Genomic DNA, 15,430 nt, shown 5'->3' on the forward strand with positions numbered 1-15,430 from the left:
AATGTGCTATATAAATAAATGTGACTTGACTTGACTTGTCTGAGAAGGAAATATTATTGGACTGGAAGCCTGCTTCAGTGTGAGCTTCAACATTACTGATTGAAACAACCTAGTTCAGCCTGAGACACTGGCAAGAAAGGGGAATGGAATTGAACGTAGGGGCCAAAGGCAATAACTTCTCAATATTTAACTAGCAGAAACTTTAGCTCATCAAACGGCTTGACCTTACTAAGGCAATGAATGATGGTGAGATGTACTAGAAACAGGAATGGAACCTGAGACATCTTCAGACCAAAGAACGGAATGAGCATGTGAAATAAGGAGCCATGGTCACTCCCTGGTGAAGCAGTGGGCAGACACGCCTTTTCAGGCCATTCTCTTGTTATGACCAGATATGTGTGAAGTAAGTGGAAGCAACCGAGACCATTAAACATAGAAAAGGCTTTGAAGGAGAATGGCACAACCAACATGTTAAAGGCTGCAAGTTGTGTGAAAAAGATAAGGAAGGCTAGTGCACAGTGGTCACTTCAAATTTTAATAAGGCTGAACTTGTGAAACAAGATCTTTTGGTATCCTGGTCAATTGTGGCATCTCTCCCATAACCACAACTAACATTTTTGGAAAGCAAATTCCACTGGCAATTTAAATAATTGAGACAATACACCAAGGATGGGCAAATCTGTAATGCAAGAACTGATGGGAATCCTCTTTGAAGGTAGGAGACAGATAAAATCTTTGATGTCTGTCCATAAACATTTGGCCATTCAAAATAGAGTTCCGTCTATTTTATTCTAATTAGTTCATGCCATGGGGAAATTTTCCGGAAAAAGACAGGAAACTGTGACTGTGGATATAAGGCCATCTGTTACAATGAAACTGCAGTGTTCTTTTCCAGAGCAGTTAAACAGACAGAACTAAGTTTTGTTAATACAACCTTCAAGTGAACATTCACAAAACCAAAGAATCAACTGCGGTGATCTGGATCGGGATCTGGTAAGGGATATATTGATATATATATTGATATTAGTTTTCTGGGATATTATGATAAAGGCCACTGCGTTTTCTGCATGGAAAGTTATTGACTTTATCAAATCTTATATTTGGAAGAGTATGGTGATACTGACACCATAATGTGCTAATTTCTTAAAACTTGTCAATTCCTTCAAATTATCTTTTATTCGATGTGCTGTAGGATGTTCAGTTTTGGTTCATAGGACAGTGGTGTCAGAGAAAGAGATGATTCACAGTTAAAAAAGTAACTTATTTTTTCTGAATGGAAGCAAATAAAAAGACTAAGTAAATCAAATTTGTGTGTGAAGGTTATGGCAGGTTAGATATTGCTACCTTTGTGGAGATCATGAGCGAGGGTATATGGTAACATGCTGTGGGGTGTCTTACCGACAGCATGTTACCATGCACATGCTGATGCAAGCTAGCTAAGTCCCTATCTGTAACAGTCAGCACTTGAGAAAATATATTTTGGCAAGATCCCAAAGTGCTTTACAGCCAATACAAAGCAGTTCAAAGTGTGATTATTTTGGTAATATAGTGTTGAAATTGAACACAGCAAGCTCCCCCATTCAATCGAGATCAGATACTTATTTATTTGGAACGGCGATTGAAAGATATTCACTGGGCAGGTTACTGCGGATGTTGGATATTGTACACCTACTTCAGGTAGCAGGCATGAACTCAAACCAACAACTCACCTGAAAAACAGCACATTTAACAGCATAGTGCTCTTTCATTGCCCCAGTGTCAGTCTATATATATGTGTTTAAACTTCCGCCGTGGGACTTGAACACAAAATCTACTCACTGAGAGATAAGAATAATATTATTCGAGGCACAGATACTATGTTGGGAAATGTGAATCTTATGATGCCAAAAGGATTGTCATCCTAAAATCTGTTAATAAATCCCATTTTGGTTGTATTCTTCAATATAAATTTTCTAGTCTGAAAATAACATTGACAAACCTTTTCTCCAGATAAGATTCTCTTCAGAACCTTTTCTTCTGAAATAATGAGTTGCTCGCAATGTAATCATTGTTTGGGACAGAATTAACCCAAAACATCCACTTGGCAAAACAGCCAGCTGTAAGGAACAGGTTTATAATAAAAATTATTATTTAGCAATGCAGAGTCAACTATAAAATATGTCCTGACTCATAATATAAATCCTAGATGGATCCCACTCTTAACAGTACTAGCAGCCAACACATAAATATTTCACAATTTCACACAAAGGGTGGTGGGTTATGGAACAAGATGCTAGAGGAGGTAGTTCAAGCTGGGACTATTCCAACGTTTTAGAAACAGTTAGACAGGTACATAGATAGGCCACGTTTGGAGGGATATGGACCAAGCGCAGGCAGGTGGGACTAGTGTAGCTGGGAGATGTTGGCCAGTGTGGGCAAGTTGGGCCGAACCGCCTGTTTCCACACTGTGTCACCCTATGACTAAATAGCAGCTTTAGAGCTTTGGTCAGCAGCTTTATAAATAGCAGCTTGTATATATCATATGAAAACTGAAGACTATGTAAGGTTCATCTACCATTGCTTATTCAAGGGATGAATTTTAGTCAAGGGAGAAATTAGTTTGTTCATACAATTAAAAAAAAATAAGGGGTTTAAAACCTGGAAAGTTGTTACATTTTGCTTTGTATTGGTTGCAACCAGAATATTGCTAGTAGTTGCTGAAACTTACTGGAGGGGATAGCAAGCATGATTCTGTACAATAATAGTCACTCAGGGGGAAAGTCCTTTCAGGGCTATGGCTTTTCCAGCCCAAAGCTACTAGGCTGTGAAATATGAACAATGTATGCCATCATCTCATATTTATGACATACATGAAGATTGTCGTCCAATCCGTATGCTATCGATTTTTAAACATAATGCGCTATTGAGTAAAATTTGTGATAAATATTTAAGATGTCGTCATTTATTTTATTTGACAACAATTATCAATCCCACCTTATTATCTGTAGATACAACAAAATGACAATGAAGGTCATCCAACAAACCCCACAAATACTGAGAAGTGGAAGTCGAATGCAGTTCGTCACCATTGTTATACTTGGTAAGATGGTCGTGATATAAAATACAAGGACATCAAATTGCACTTTAACACTACGATTGCATCTGTTGTGTCCCATTCTCTTATATACAAATTAAGGCATTATGATATTAACATGATGCAGTAACAACTAGCAAAGAAGAATATACTTGGTATATCAGTGTGTCAGATGCAGGACTTTCGCAAGGTGAGGGTTTCAAATCTGCCCAAATTCCTCTGTTTAATGGCTGTAAAGGCCATACTAAATTGATCTTATTTTGTCTCAATCCAAACCTTTTTACATCCAATCGAACATTTATTCCACATTATTTGCCATTAAGCTAAATTCTCATTCAAAAATGCCATAGAAAGTCTTCTGCAGAAAATCAAAACATGTCACATAGACAGAGAAGAGGTTTCATTGTTGCAATTGGGATAGAGAGAAAGACCTTTCCCTAGCTCAAAACAGATTCCGGATAACTATATGGGTTGCAGAAATACATTTTCCATAAAAATGGCAACAATCTCAATTAAAAACAAAAAATGCTGGAATTAATCAGCAGGTCAGGTCACATCTATAAGCAGCAAAGCAGCTAACATTTCAGATCGAAGAAGGGACTACTGCTCTTTTAACAGATACAACCAGACCTGCTGAGTATTTCCAACATTTTCTGTCATTCTATTTTAGATTTCCAGCATTTTGATTTGGGCTTGAAATTTACCTGGTAGGTACACCATGAAATATGAAAAAAAGGGAAAAAAGCTTGAGCGAAATGGTGGAACTGATTTATTGGAATTCTTCTTTCCTCACAGAACTATTGCTTCTGGAAGGCATCTATGGCTGGACCTATCATTATAATTCCGAACAGATGCCTTGGGAAAATGCAAGAAGATTTTGTCAAAGCAAATATACTGACATGGTTGCAATCCAGAATGCAGAAGAAATCGAATATTTGAAGGATACTTTACCTTTTGCACAATGTTACTACTGGATTGGAATCAGAAAAGTTAATAATACTTGGATCTGGGTTGGCACTGAAAAACCACTCAACAAAGAAGCAGAGAACTGGGCTAAAGATGAACCGAATAACGAAGGAAAATCTGTGAATGAAGATTGTGTAGAAATGTATATAAAGAGGGCAGTTGATACAGGGAAATGGAATGATATTGCTTGTAACAAAAAGAAAAACCCTTTGTGTTACAAAGGTAAGAATAAAAAGTTGTTTATATTATCATCACATTCATCCTTAAACTCAGTAACATCTAAACTAAAGGTTTTATATACAGTATATCCCAAACCTTTGCCAAAGTAGTTATTTGCATACATTCCTAATCCAATATTATTTCATAAATTGTGTCCTTTCTGAGAAAAAGCATAACTTTATGAGCAACAAAACATTAGATTAGCCATTAAAAATAACCCAATTTGGAATTTGCGCATGGAAAAAATATGTTAATTACACTGTAAATGTGATAAAATGGAATTTTGAAAATTACAATGTTCATGGCGATAATGTTGGGCAGCATAGTGGCGCAACGGTAGAGCTGCTGCATTACAGCACCAGAGACGCGGGTTCAATCCTGACTACGGGTGCTGTCTGTATGGAGTTTGTATGTTCTCCCCATGACTTGCGTGGGTTTTCTCCACGTGCTCCAGTTTCCTCCCACACTCCAAAGTCGTACGGGTTTGTAGGCAAATTGGCTTGGTAAAATTGAAAATGGTCCCTAGTGTGTGTAGGATAGAGTTAGTGTACGGGGATCGCTGGTCAGCAAGGACTCGGTGGGCCGAAGGGCCTGTTACCGTGCTGTATCTCTACACTAAAGTAAACCAAGCTAAACTAAATGTCATGCTAGTTCATTGTCACATTTAACAGATGTTTATACATCCTTCTGTATGTGTAAAAGTTCTTAACAGGTAATGATTTATGTTATTTGTTCTAGCTTCATGCAGTCCCAAGTCCTGCAGTTATAATGGAGAATGTATAGAAACCATTGGAAATTACACATGTCTCTGCAATGATGGATTCAATGGACCAGAGTGTGAATATGGTAAGTGCCTTCATAGAAGGTTAGAATTTACTTGTATAAAAATACATGATATATTATGCGAGAAATGTAGACAAATCAAATCAAAGACAAATCATTATTTTCAATTAAAATAGTTAGCCTTATTTTTTGTTTTACATCCCATTTCTTGCTTCAGTTAGTGGTACATTATTGACGTTTATTATAAGGTCATTACATCAGAAGTGAAAGGAGCAGAATTAGGCCATTCGGCCCATCATGTCTTCCCCGCCATTCAATCATGGCTGATCTATCTCTCGCTCCTAACCCTATTATCCTACATTACCCCATAACCCCTGACGCCCGTACTAATCAAAAATGTATCTATCTCTGCTTTAAAAATATCTATTGACTTGGCCTCCACACCTTCTGTGACAAAGAATTCCACAGATTCACCATCCTCTGACTAAAGAAATTCCTCCTCATCTACTTCTTAAAAGAACATCTGTTAATTCTGAGACCATGACCTCTAGTCCTAGACTCTCCCATCATCCTTCTAAACTCCAGCGAGTAGAGGCCCAGTGCCGTCAAATGCTCATCAGATGTCAACCCAATAATTCCTGGGTTCATTCTCATGAACCTCCCCTGGACTCTCTCCAGGGCCAGCACATCCTTCCTCAGATATGGTGCCCAGAATTGCTAACAAGACACAAAAATGTGGCCTGACCAGCGCCTTATAGAGCCTCGGTATTACATCCCTGTTTTTATATTCAAGCCCTCTTGAAATGAATGGTAGCATTGTGTTTGCCATGTTATCATATGGATTATCATATGGCTCTTGTCATATCTATTATTTGCTCCAACTGGTCACTTTTCATTTGTTATCCCAGAGCACTGAGGACAAGTTCATGTCTTGGACAATGTTATTTTCCAGAAGGGGGCATGAACAAATGCACCAGGGTTCACTCATTCTCTTCACTACTATCATCCCATTGGCCAGATCATGTGCCCCAGGGCCCAACGTCTGGGTAGCAACTGCTACCTTAAGTCAGCTGATACTTCACGTCTGAAAGGAAGCTCTTCCTTTGAATGAAAATGAATGAGAAAATGCAAGAAAGGATAGAAATTATACAGTTTGCAGTAGTTGGCTAATCTGTGAAGCTTACACGCACAAAAGCAAACAGCTGGAGAATATTGACAGGACCAGATGCATCTATTTGTGGGAAAGGACCTGATGCAGGGTCTTGACCTGAACTCTCAACATTCCTTTTGCCCCACAGACCATGCTGGACCTTCTGGGTTCCTCCAGTTATTTGCTTGTTGCTCCAATCCCAGCATCTACAGTCTCGTGTCTCGTATGAAGATTACATCATGAGATCATGATGGATGAGGGATGTTCTTCTGCACATTTCAGTCATCCACCCAGTCCTACCTAAGATTCTTTCTCCCAAGATGACAGCGCATGTAGTTTTAGACTCATTCCCGGGTTCTCTGCTGCCACTCTCTCTGGCAATCCATTCCATGCAATGCCTATCCCATGTTACACATAACCTTGGACTATGAACGTGACAATTGCTGATGTAAGCTTATGTCTCCTTGTTCTAATTCTAAAATGTATTATGCAAACATATAAAATAACATCACAATAACAAATACTTTATTCCAATGTATCCTGTCCAGTTGAACAGTGTGCGATCCTCAATGCTCCTGACAAAGGGACAATGCTTTGCAGCCATCCCAATGGAAATTTCAGTTACGATTCCACATGCGAGGTTCACTGCGCACCAGGGTTCACACTACAGGGATCACAAAGCCTCAAATGCAATGCATCAGCCGAGTGGACAACGGAGCTGCCCAGCTGCAAAGGTAATGGTGAAACAAGATCTCCAATAAATGGAAAAGACTGGGGTATTTCGAATTGGGTTTAAAACTTGACTAATTCTCCATTGCTTCTTGCAGCTGTACAATGTTCACCTCTGGAGGATCAGGAACAGATGACCATGACCTGCTCAGAACCATTTGCACCATTCAGTTACAACTCAATGTGCAAATTCAGCTGTGCCGAAGGTTTTGAACTCCAAGGATCAGAGCAGCTGGAGTGTGGAGCAACTGGTCTGTGGTCTGCAGCGGCCCCTCACTGTGAAGGTACCTGAAGATTAATGAACTCTGGTCAATATAAAATCTCTGCATGGTTGCATCATGATGTTCTCACAAAATATTGCCTTGCAGTTATAAATTAAACAAGTCTGAGATATTTTGAGGACACAATAGACTGCAGATGTTGTTTTACAAAATATGACAACAAAGTACTTGAGTAACTCAGTGAGTCAGGCAGCATCTCTACAGAACATGGATAGGTGATATCCATCCTCGGTCCGCAAGATCCTACCTGACCTCCCGGTGGCTCAGCACTTCAACTCCCCCTCCCACTCCGTATCCGACCTCTCTGTCCTGGGTCTCCTCCATGGCCAGAGCGAGCAACACCGGAAATTGGAGGAACAGCACCTCATATTCCGCTTGGGGAGTCTGCATCCTGAGGGCATGAACATTGAATTCTCCTAATTTTGTTAGTCCTTGCTGTCTCCTCCCCTTCCTCAGCCCTCCTGCTGTCTCCTCCCATCCCACAGCCTACGGGCTCCTCCTCCTTTTTCCTTTCTTCTCCCCGCCCCCCCACACCCCCGATCAGTCTGAAGAAGGGTTTCGGCCAGAAACGTTGCCTTTTTCCTTCGCACCATAGATGCTGCTGCACCCGCTGAGTTTCTCCAGCTTTTTTGTGTACCATGGATAGGTGATATTTCAGGCCAGTGCCCTTCTTCATGCAAGGAAGGGCCTTCTTCTGAAGACCCAAAACATCACCTATACTTGTTCTCCAAAGATGCTCTCTAACCCGCTGAGTTAGTCCAGTACTTTGTAAATATTTCTGAGGTATATTGAATTGGGTTTAATTGAAACTTGACTAATTCTCCATTGCTTCTTGCAGCTGTACATTGTGCAACTCTGGAGGATCAGGAACAGATGACCATGACCTGCTCAGAACCGTTTGCATCATTCAGTTACAACTCAACGTGCAAATTCAGCTGTGCCGAGGGGTTTGAACTCAAAGGATCAGAGCAGCTGGAGTGTGGACCAACTGGTCAGTGGTCTGCAGCGGCCCCTCACTGTGAAGGTACCTGAAGATTAATGAACTCTAGTCAATATAAAATCTCTGCATGGTTGCATCATAATGTTAATTCAAAATATTGCCTTGGAGTTTTAAACTAAATAAGCCTGAGCTAGGTGACATTTTGAGTCAAGACCTTTGATGAAGATGTCTCACCACAATTATATACAGATCACACAAAATGAGAAGAACTTGGGTATGGAGTGGAGCTTGTTAATCTTTGGAATTCTCTCCTGCACAATGCTGTGAAAGCTGTCATTACAAAAACAGAGCTTGATGGACTTTTAAATAAATGGAATCATTGAATGTAGGCGTAGAGCAAAACAATAACAGCTTGAGGTAGAAAATCAGCCAGGATCTTGTTGTGTATTGCAGATAGCTCGAGGGACTGAATGGCCTATTGCTGCTCCTATTTCTTGTTCTTAAAGAAATGGCATCAATATAATTTAGATTAAAAAGATTTTGAAGGAATACTGTGCATTCAGTCTGCAGAACTTTGCTTTGGGAATTACAACTCAATTAATTCTTCTTTACTTTTTACAGCGGTGCAATGTGAAAATCTGGAGAAACAAGACCAGGTGATTATGACCTGCTCAGAAAAGTTCAGGTACAGCTCAACATGCAGCTTCAGCTGCCAAGATGGATTTGCATTGAGGGGAGTGAGCAGGATCGAGTGTGCTGCTACTGGTCAGTGGACAGCACCAGTGCCAACCTGCCAAGGTGATTCTTGATCCTAGCTTCACCAGCATTAAAAATAGAGCATCTGTGATTTATTTCATAAAACAATCTATTTAGAAGTCTTAATATAAGGAACTTGCTAATTGACAAGAACATGCCCAGGATGCACAAAACCATTGATGACTGTCATTAGACTTCAATACAATCATGCATTACATAGTCCTATCCTGCAAAATGATTGTAATAGTAATCTCCATGTTATTTTGTTGCAGAGTTGTTATTGTCAATATAAATCTTTTTTGAAACCACTATGTTTATTTCCTCTTTAGCCTGTGTATTATTCTGAGTATGCCCAATATTTCAGGCCAGTGCCCATCTTCAGGCAAGGAAGAGCCTTCTTCTGAAGACGGGTACTGACCTAAAATATCACCTATTCTTGTTCTCCAAAGATGCTGCCTAACCCGCTGAGGCAGTCCAGTACTTTGTAAATATTTCTGAGGTATATTGAATTGGGTTTAATTAAATCTTAACTAATTCTCCTTTGCTTTCTGCAGATATACAATGTGCAACTCTGGAGGATCAGGAACAGATGACCATGACCTGCTCAGAATCATCTGCACCATTCAGTTACAACTCAACGTGCAAATTCAACTGTGTCGAGGGTTTTGAACTCCAAGGGTCAGAGCAGCTGGAGTGTGGAGCAACTGGTCAGTGGTCTGCAGCGGCCCCTCACTGTGAAGGTACCTGAAGATTTAAAAGATTTTGAAGGAATACTGTGCATTCAGTCTGCAGTGGGAATTACAACTCAATTAATTCTTCTTTACTTTTTACAGCGGTACAATGTGAAAATCTGGAGAAACAAGACCAGGTGATAATGACCTGCTCAGAAAAGTTCAGGTACAGCTCAACATGCAGCTTCAGCTGCCAAGATGGATTTGCATTGAGGGGAGTGAGCAGGATCGAGTGTGCTGCTACTGGTCAGTGGACAGCGCCAGTGCCAACCTGCCAAGGTGATTCTTGATCCTAGCTTCACCAGCATTAAAAATAGAGCATCTGTGATTTATGGAATTAATAATTTATTTAGAAGTCTTAATATAAGGAACTTGCTAATTGACAAGAACATGCCCAGGATGCACAAAACCATTGATGACTGTCATTAGACTTCAATACAATCATGCATTACATAGTCCTATCCTGCAAAATGATTGTAATAGTAATCTCCATGTTATTTTGTTGCAGAGTTGTTATTGTCAATATAAATCTTTTTTAAAACCACTATGTTTATTTCCTCTTTAGCCTGTGTATTATTCTGAGTATGCCCAATATCTTGGGTATGGCAGTGAAATGGCTGTAGTTCAGCACGGTGTAGCAGTGTGTTAACTAACCACATCTCAAAGGCTTACTCAGTCATACTTATCTGCTTTAAGATGGCTCACAAAGACTCACATGGAATAAATTAAAGGGCCCTACATGTTATTTTTTTAATGTGAGCGCTAAAGGCTGAAGCAGTTGTAACCACGTTCAGCCATTCATCTGTTTTAACTTCCTCCTGAGATTCCTCCCAGTTCCAGATACCTTTCACAAGCCATTTTGCTTCACTCCACATGTTATGTAGAAGTGGCTGAGAACACTGGCTACAGCTGAGGGTGTGGGACCGGACAATATCCCAGCTGCACTACTCAACACTAAGTTCAAGACCTAGTTGTACCTGTAACCAGACCGTTGTAATGAATGCTGATTTTAGAGCGACAGCCAGATTCTGAAATTCATTAAATACATTTAAATTGTTTTATTGCATCAGTACCATGTAACATTCTGAAGTCCCCAGAATAAGCCACCATGAAGTGTGCCCACCCTATTGATGAATTCACATACAACCTGACCTGCTTCGTTAGTTGTACTGAATGATTCATATTAAACGCATCAAAGGAGCTGGACTGCAGAGCTACAGGGCAATTAACATTGCACACTCCAACCTATGAAGCTACATATACCACTCATATCCGCTTGCACACGTACCATCACCTTCCCATTACTAATCCCCATTAGATATTATGTATTTTTCACAATCCTTGGGCAAAATGTTTCATGCATATTAAATTATTTAAAAGTATACACACAATTTAAAATGCATGTCTTACTTAGCATGGCTTGACTTAAAAGGAGCACAAACTCACGGATGTAATTTTACACATGTCAAGGATTCTGTGATCATTTGTATTCAGTTCTCGCCCTTTTCATTCCAGCTGTGAAATGTGGTGCACTTAAGATTCCTGAAAATGGGAAGATTCATTGTTCCCATCCAATGGACAACTTACGTTACCGCTCAGTTTGCAATTTTAGCTGCTTGTTGAACTACTCGTTGAATGGATCAGTGAGCCTAGAATGTGACAGCTCTGGGCAATGGTCATCGCCAATCCCAACCTGTGAAGGTATGTTGAATACATTTCATTTTAAACATGGCCAATTAATTTACGAACTTTAAGCGGGTAAGAGTTAATTGGAGCATTCTGTAACTAATTCTTTAAAATTAAATAATGATGTTTATTGAAATATCCTACAACAGTTTTTTATTGTTGGTTTTTCTGACTGTTCTCAGATTCCAATCCACAAGCAATTCATGAAAATTCCACACCAATAATAATTTCATCTGCTGTGGCATCTGGTATCTCGGTCTTGACGTTGATTGCCTGGATAGTGAGGCAACTCAGAAAGAAGGGTAAATAATCTCAGATATTCAATTTATTATTTTATGGCTTTCTGGATTCATTTTTAATTACCATTTAGATATTTCTGCTTAACGGAAAAGCTTTTAACAGCCAATTTCCCATAACTTCATGACATGTCCTTTCAAAATACCTTTGGTGCCACAACTATCTCCCAGACACATATTTAATGGTTTATAATTGCTGTTAGATCACTAAAAACAATTCCAATTCAGCTTTCTATCTTCACAATTTCCGAAATGCCAATTGCTTGTCTGACATCTAGCGTTTGAAATGAGCGCAAATATTGGTGAGATCCAGATGATTGTCATTGGCACAAGTTTTGTTTCCTAACTGCCATCTCTTGAGCTTCAGACTACAAACCCAACCCATGGCTAAGTTGATTCCTCACCTGCTCTACTCATCTGCTGCTGAAAGCCTCATACAGACTCTGTTATCTGTACATTTGGTATCCCCACTCACTCCCTGCCACCCTCATTCTAGCCCACATAAAGTTGTAATAGCCCTAAACTCTCCGCCTTGTCCGAACTTGCACTAATTCCCAAATTCCCATTTACTCATTACCCTTGTAGTCTCTGAACTAAGTTGGCTCCAGATGATAACTGAAAACTCAGCAGTTGAATACTCATCGCTTACCTTTTCCTCGTTTTTTTCTTGCCCCACCCAACCTGCTCCCATCCTACAACTCTCCAAGATCTTGAGATCACATCCAATTTTAAACGAGTCATTACTAACAGACCGAAACGAATGAACTACCATAAAGCTAAAAGCTCAAGTATTTCAAACAATGGCATTACTCAAATCAGAACTTGCACACAAGATACTGGATTTGTGCAGCAGTTCAGGCCCTGTTTGTGGGGAAAGAAGAACCCATTGGATAACGAGGATTTTTAGTCACATGTCCTTCTATCTTCTTACTTCTTTGGCTTCAATTTTCACGATAATGTTGCTTTGAGCATCTGGAGTACTTTCATTGCGTGAGATGCATTTCATTAATAGACAGTCTTATTGCTTTAGAAAAAGTCCTGATATTTGGACTGATGAAGGTAAATATTACAATGACTAGTGGGATTGGAATCAAATGAAGAAATCTTGATAAAGATACAATTAATTAAGTATAACGCAATAAGAACTGTAGAAATTGAAATCATGCTCTGTAATACTAGTGGCCAACCTTTAGACTTCAGACTTTATCTATATAGCATGGACACAGGCCCTTCGACCCACTGACCAGCGATCACCCCAGTACATTGGCACTATTGCAAACACTAGGGATAATTTACAATTTCCAGAAGCCAGTTAACCTACAAACCCGTACGTCTTTGAACTGTGGGAGGAAACCGGAGCATCGGGAGAAAACCCACACGGTCACAGGGAGAATGTACAAACTCCATACAGACAGCACCCATAGTGGGGATTGAACCTGGTGCTGTGAGGCGGCAACTCTACCACTGCACCACTTTTCCACCCTCAAGGAACATGTCAAAAGAAAACCTTCTTGCTTGCTTTACTAACAAGTTACTAAATTTACACTTTTACTCAAATACCATTCAGTGAAATTTCCTACAAATATGATGATGTTATTGACATTCATTTAACATGCTACCACCAACTGTCTGAAAGTGCGGTTAATTAGTGAAGCATTGTACGTGCGTACAAACAGGTGGTTGAGCTGACAAATAATGAGAATTTCCTGCTCTAGGGGTGGAGTACTGCACTCAGATAAAAATCTACGAAGAGTAATCACCCTGTTGATCAAAAACAAAATTGAAAAATAAAACGGTACAGAGGTAGAGGGAGGGAGGGATGGGTGGAGAAAAGCACATTTTTCTCACTAGGATCAGAGTCCACATCCAGGGCTGAGGTGACAATTGCTTAACTGCAGAATCCAATTGAATTTACCCTTTTATGGTGAGAGTAAATAACTGCATGGAAATAGCTCCCTGGAGTATAATCATGTCAATAAATGATTCTTACCAAGAACCCATGTTGTCAACACTAAACATTCCACACAAGTGTGGCTGTGTGTTGTACTCTTCCTCTAAAATTCAGTTTTACTGAAGATCTGGTTTCCCATACATATTGCAACGTATTCTGATGCATCTGACAAATCAATTATAATGAACTACCAATTGATGATATATTATCGCTGACAAGTGGGAGAACAAAATTCAAAATCATCATTGTGTCTTTGTTACCTGGTGAAAGTGATCTGGCACCTCGTGGCAAATCCAACAAATCCTTACACTTATTGATTATGCAATTTGGTATTCGTGTACCATTCATTTAAAAAAAAAACCTGCAGGCAGAGAAAATGTTGGCTCTGAGCAAATCTTGTTCTGTAGCAAACCATCTAATGAAACAAATTTGATCTAATGTGTTTGTTGGTGGACAATTTGAATAACTAACTGTAAGCAAAGTTGGCTGTCAATTGACATGGGGGAAATAAAACTAATTTCCTTTCTCTCTTACTTTTAGCGCAAGGAAAAAAGTTCTCACTCTTGAGGTAAGAATTGTAGATATTTTTGGCTGGTTGTAGGATCATTTTCATACATAATTTTTTTCAGTATTATCTGTAGCTCTTTGTGATCAAGGTGATAAGATTGCATTTACCGCAGCAGAAAGAGCAAACTTTTCACATGAAGTAAAAGCATTTCCTCATACACTATTCGCTAAAACCAGCAATCAATGTGGAACCGAGACTCCTAGAATGAAAAGGTTCCAGCCTCAGCAACTCTGCCTGGCCTGTTTCATCTGGAAATATTAGTAGCTGGGCAAAGGAAATCAGAGAGAATTCCAGTGCTGTTGGTTCACACCAGGTCATGAGATATGCAGAAACTAAGGGTGGCTTTTCTGGCAAAATAGTCATAGTGCTGGAGTAACTCAGTGGGTCAGACAGTATCTCTGGAGAACATGGATAGGTGACATATCGTGTCGGGGGACCCTTCTACGGTCTCTAAAAATGCTGCCTGTCCCACTGAGTTACTCCAGCACTTTGTATCTTGTTTTGTGATCCAGCATCTGCAGTTCCTTGTTTCTACCTCCTCTTGCAGCTCGTTCCATATACCCACCAACCCTCTGAGTGCCCCACAGATTCCTACCCACTTACCCCTTTCAACTTAAACCTATGTTCTCTGTTTCTTGATTCCCCTACACTGGGTAAAAGACTCCATGCATTCACCCTATCTATTCCCCTCATGATTTTATACACCTCCATAAGATCACTCTCAACCTCCTGTACTCCAAGAAATAAAGTCCTAGCCAAGGAATAACATCTTAGCTTTCCCTGTAGCTCGGGCCCTTGTGTCTTGGCAACATCCAGGATAGAAATCATTTATGCCTCACTAAATTTATGAATTCTACTTTAATGCTAATGAAGTTTTTATTTCCTTTCTTTATAGCAAAGAAACACAGAAAGAATCAGGTACTTACAAGTTGAATGAAGAAGTGTAGTGACAACATTACTCAGGTAGGCGACCTGTATTTAATTAATCACCGTTGCATGTTATTAGTGAAATATTCACATTACTACCATCATACTGTTTCTGATAAAGTTTAACACTGATTCCATTTTTTGGTTCTAAAGATATAAGAATCCAGGGCAGCCCAGCATCTCTAATTGCGTCGTACATATTATTTTTCAGGCTTTTCATACTTTCGTTGAAAGAATGACCAGAAATGAAAGGATTGAGAAAATATTTTCTGATATCACTGGAATTGCATCTTCAACAATTGCAATTAGTCGGTACAACATTATGAATGAATGGATTTCCTTTGTCGGAGAGCTCAACACTACATCTTTAATCT

General features: G+C 39.6%; 1 protein-coding gene across 6 annotated transcripts; it reads left to right on the forward strand.

The window, feature by feature from the left end:
- Positions 1-868: 868 nt before the first annotated feature.
- Positions 869-15,402, forward strand: LOC116977582 (P-selectin-like). 6 transcript variants are annotated; one of them, XM_033028133.1, is made up of 15 exons: positions 869-993; positions 2,988-3,079; positions 3,869-4,261; positions 4,997-5,104; positions 6,740-6,925; positions 7,019-7,204; positions 8,040-8,225; positions 8,763-8,939; positions 9,452-9,637; positions 9,731-9,907; positions 11,144-11,329; positions 11,497-11,616; positions 14,102-14,129; positions 15,025-15,092; positions 15,268-15,402. In XM_033028133.1, exons 2-14 carry the CDS (start codon positions 2,998-3,000, stop codon positions 15,074-15,076), a joined length of 2,067 nt encoding a protein of 688 aa, XP_032884024.1. In that variant the 5' UTR covers positions 869-993; positions 2,988-2,997; the 3' UTR covers positions 15,077-15,092; positions 15,268-15,402. The 6 variants fall into 6 exon arrangements, with proteins under 6 accessions (XP_032884024.1, XP_032884026.1, XP_032884028.1 ...); XM_033028132.1 differs by lacking the exon at positions 869-993 and having other exon boundaries at positions 2,915-3,079; XM_033028135.1 differs by lacking the exons at positions 869-993; positions 8,763-8,939 and having other exon boundaries at positions 2,914-3,079.
- Positions 15,403-15,430: the final 28 nt, after the last annotated feature.

The sequence above is a fragment of the Amblyraja radiata genome, chromosome 10 (genome assembly GCF_010909765.2).
Source record: "Amblyraja radiata isolate CabotCenter1 chromosome 10, sAmbRad1.1.pri, whole genome shotgun sequence".
NCBI lineage: Eukaryota > Metazoa > Chordata > Chondrichthyes > Rajiformes > Rajidae > Amblyraja > Amblyraja radiata.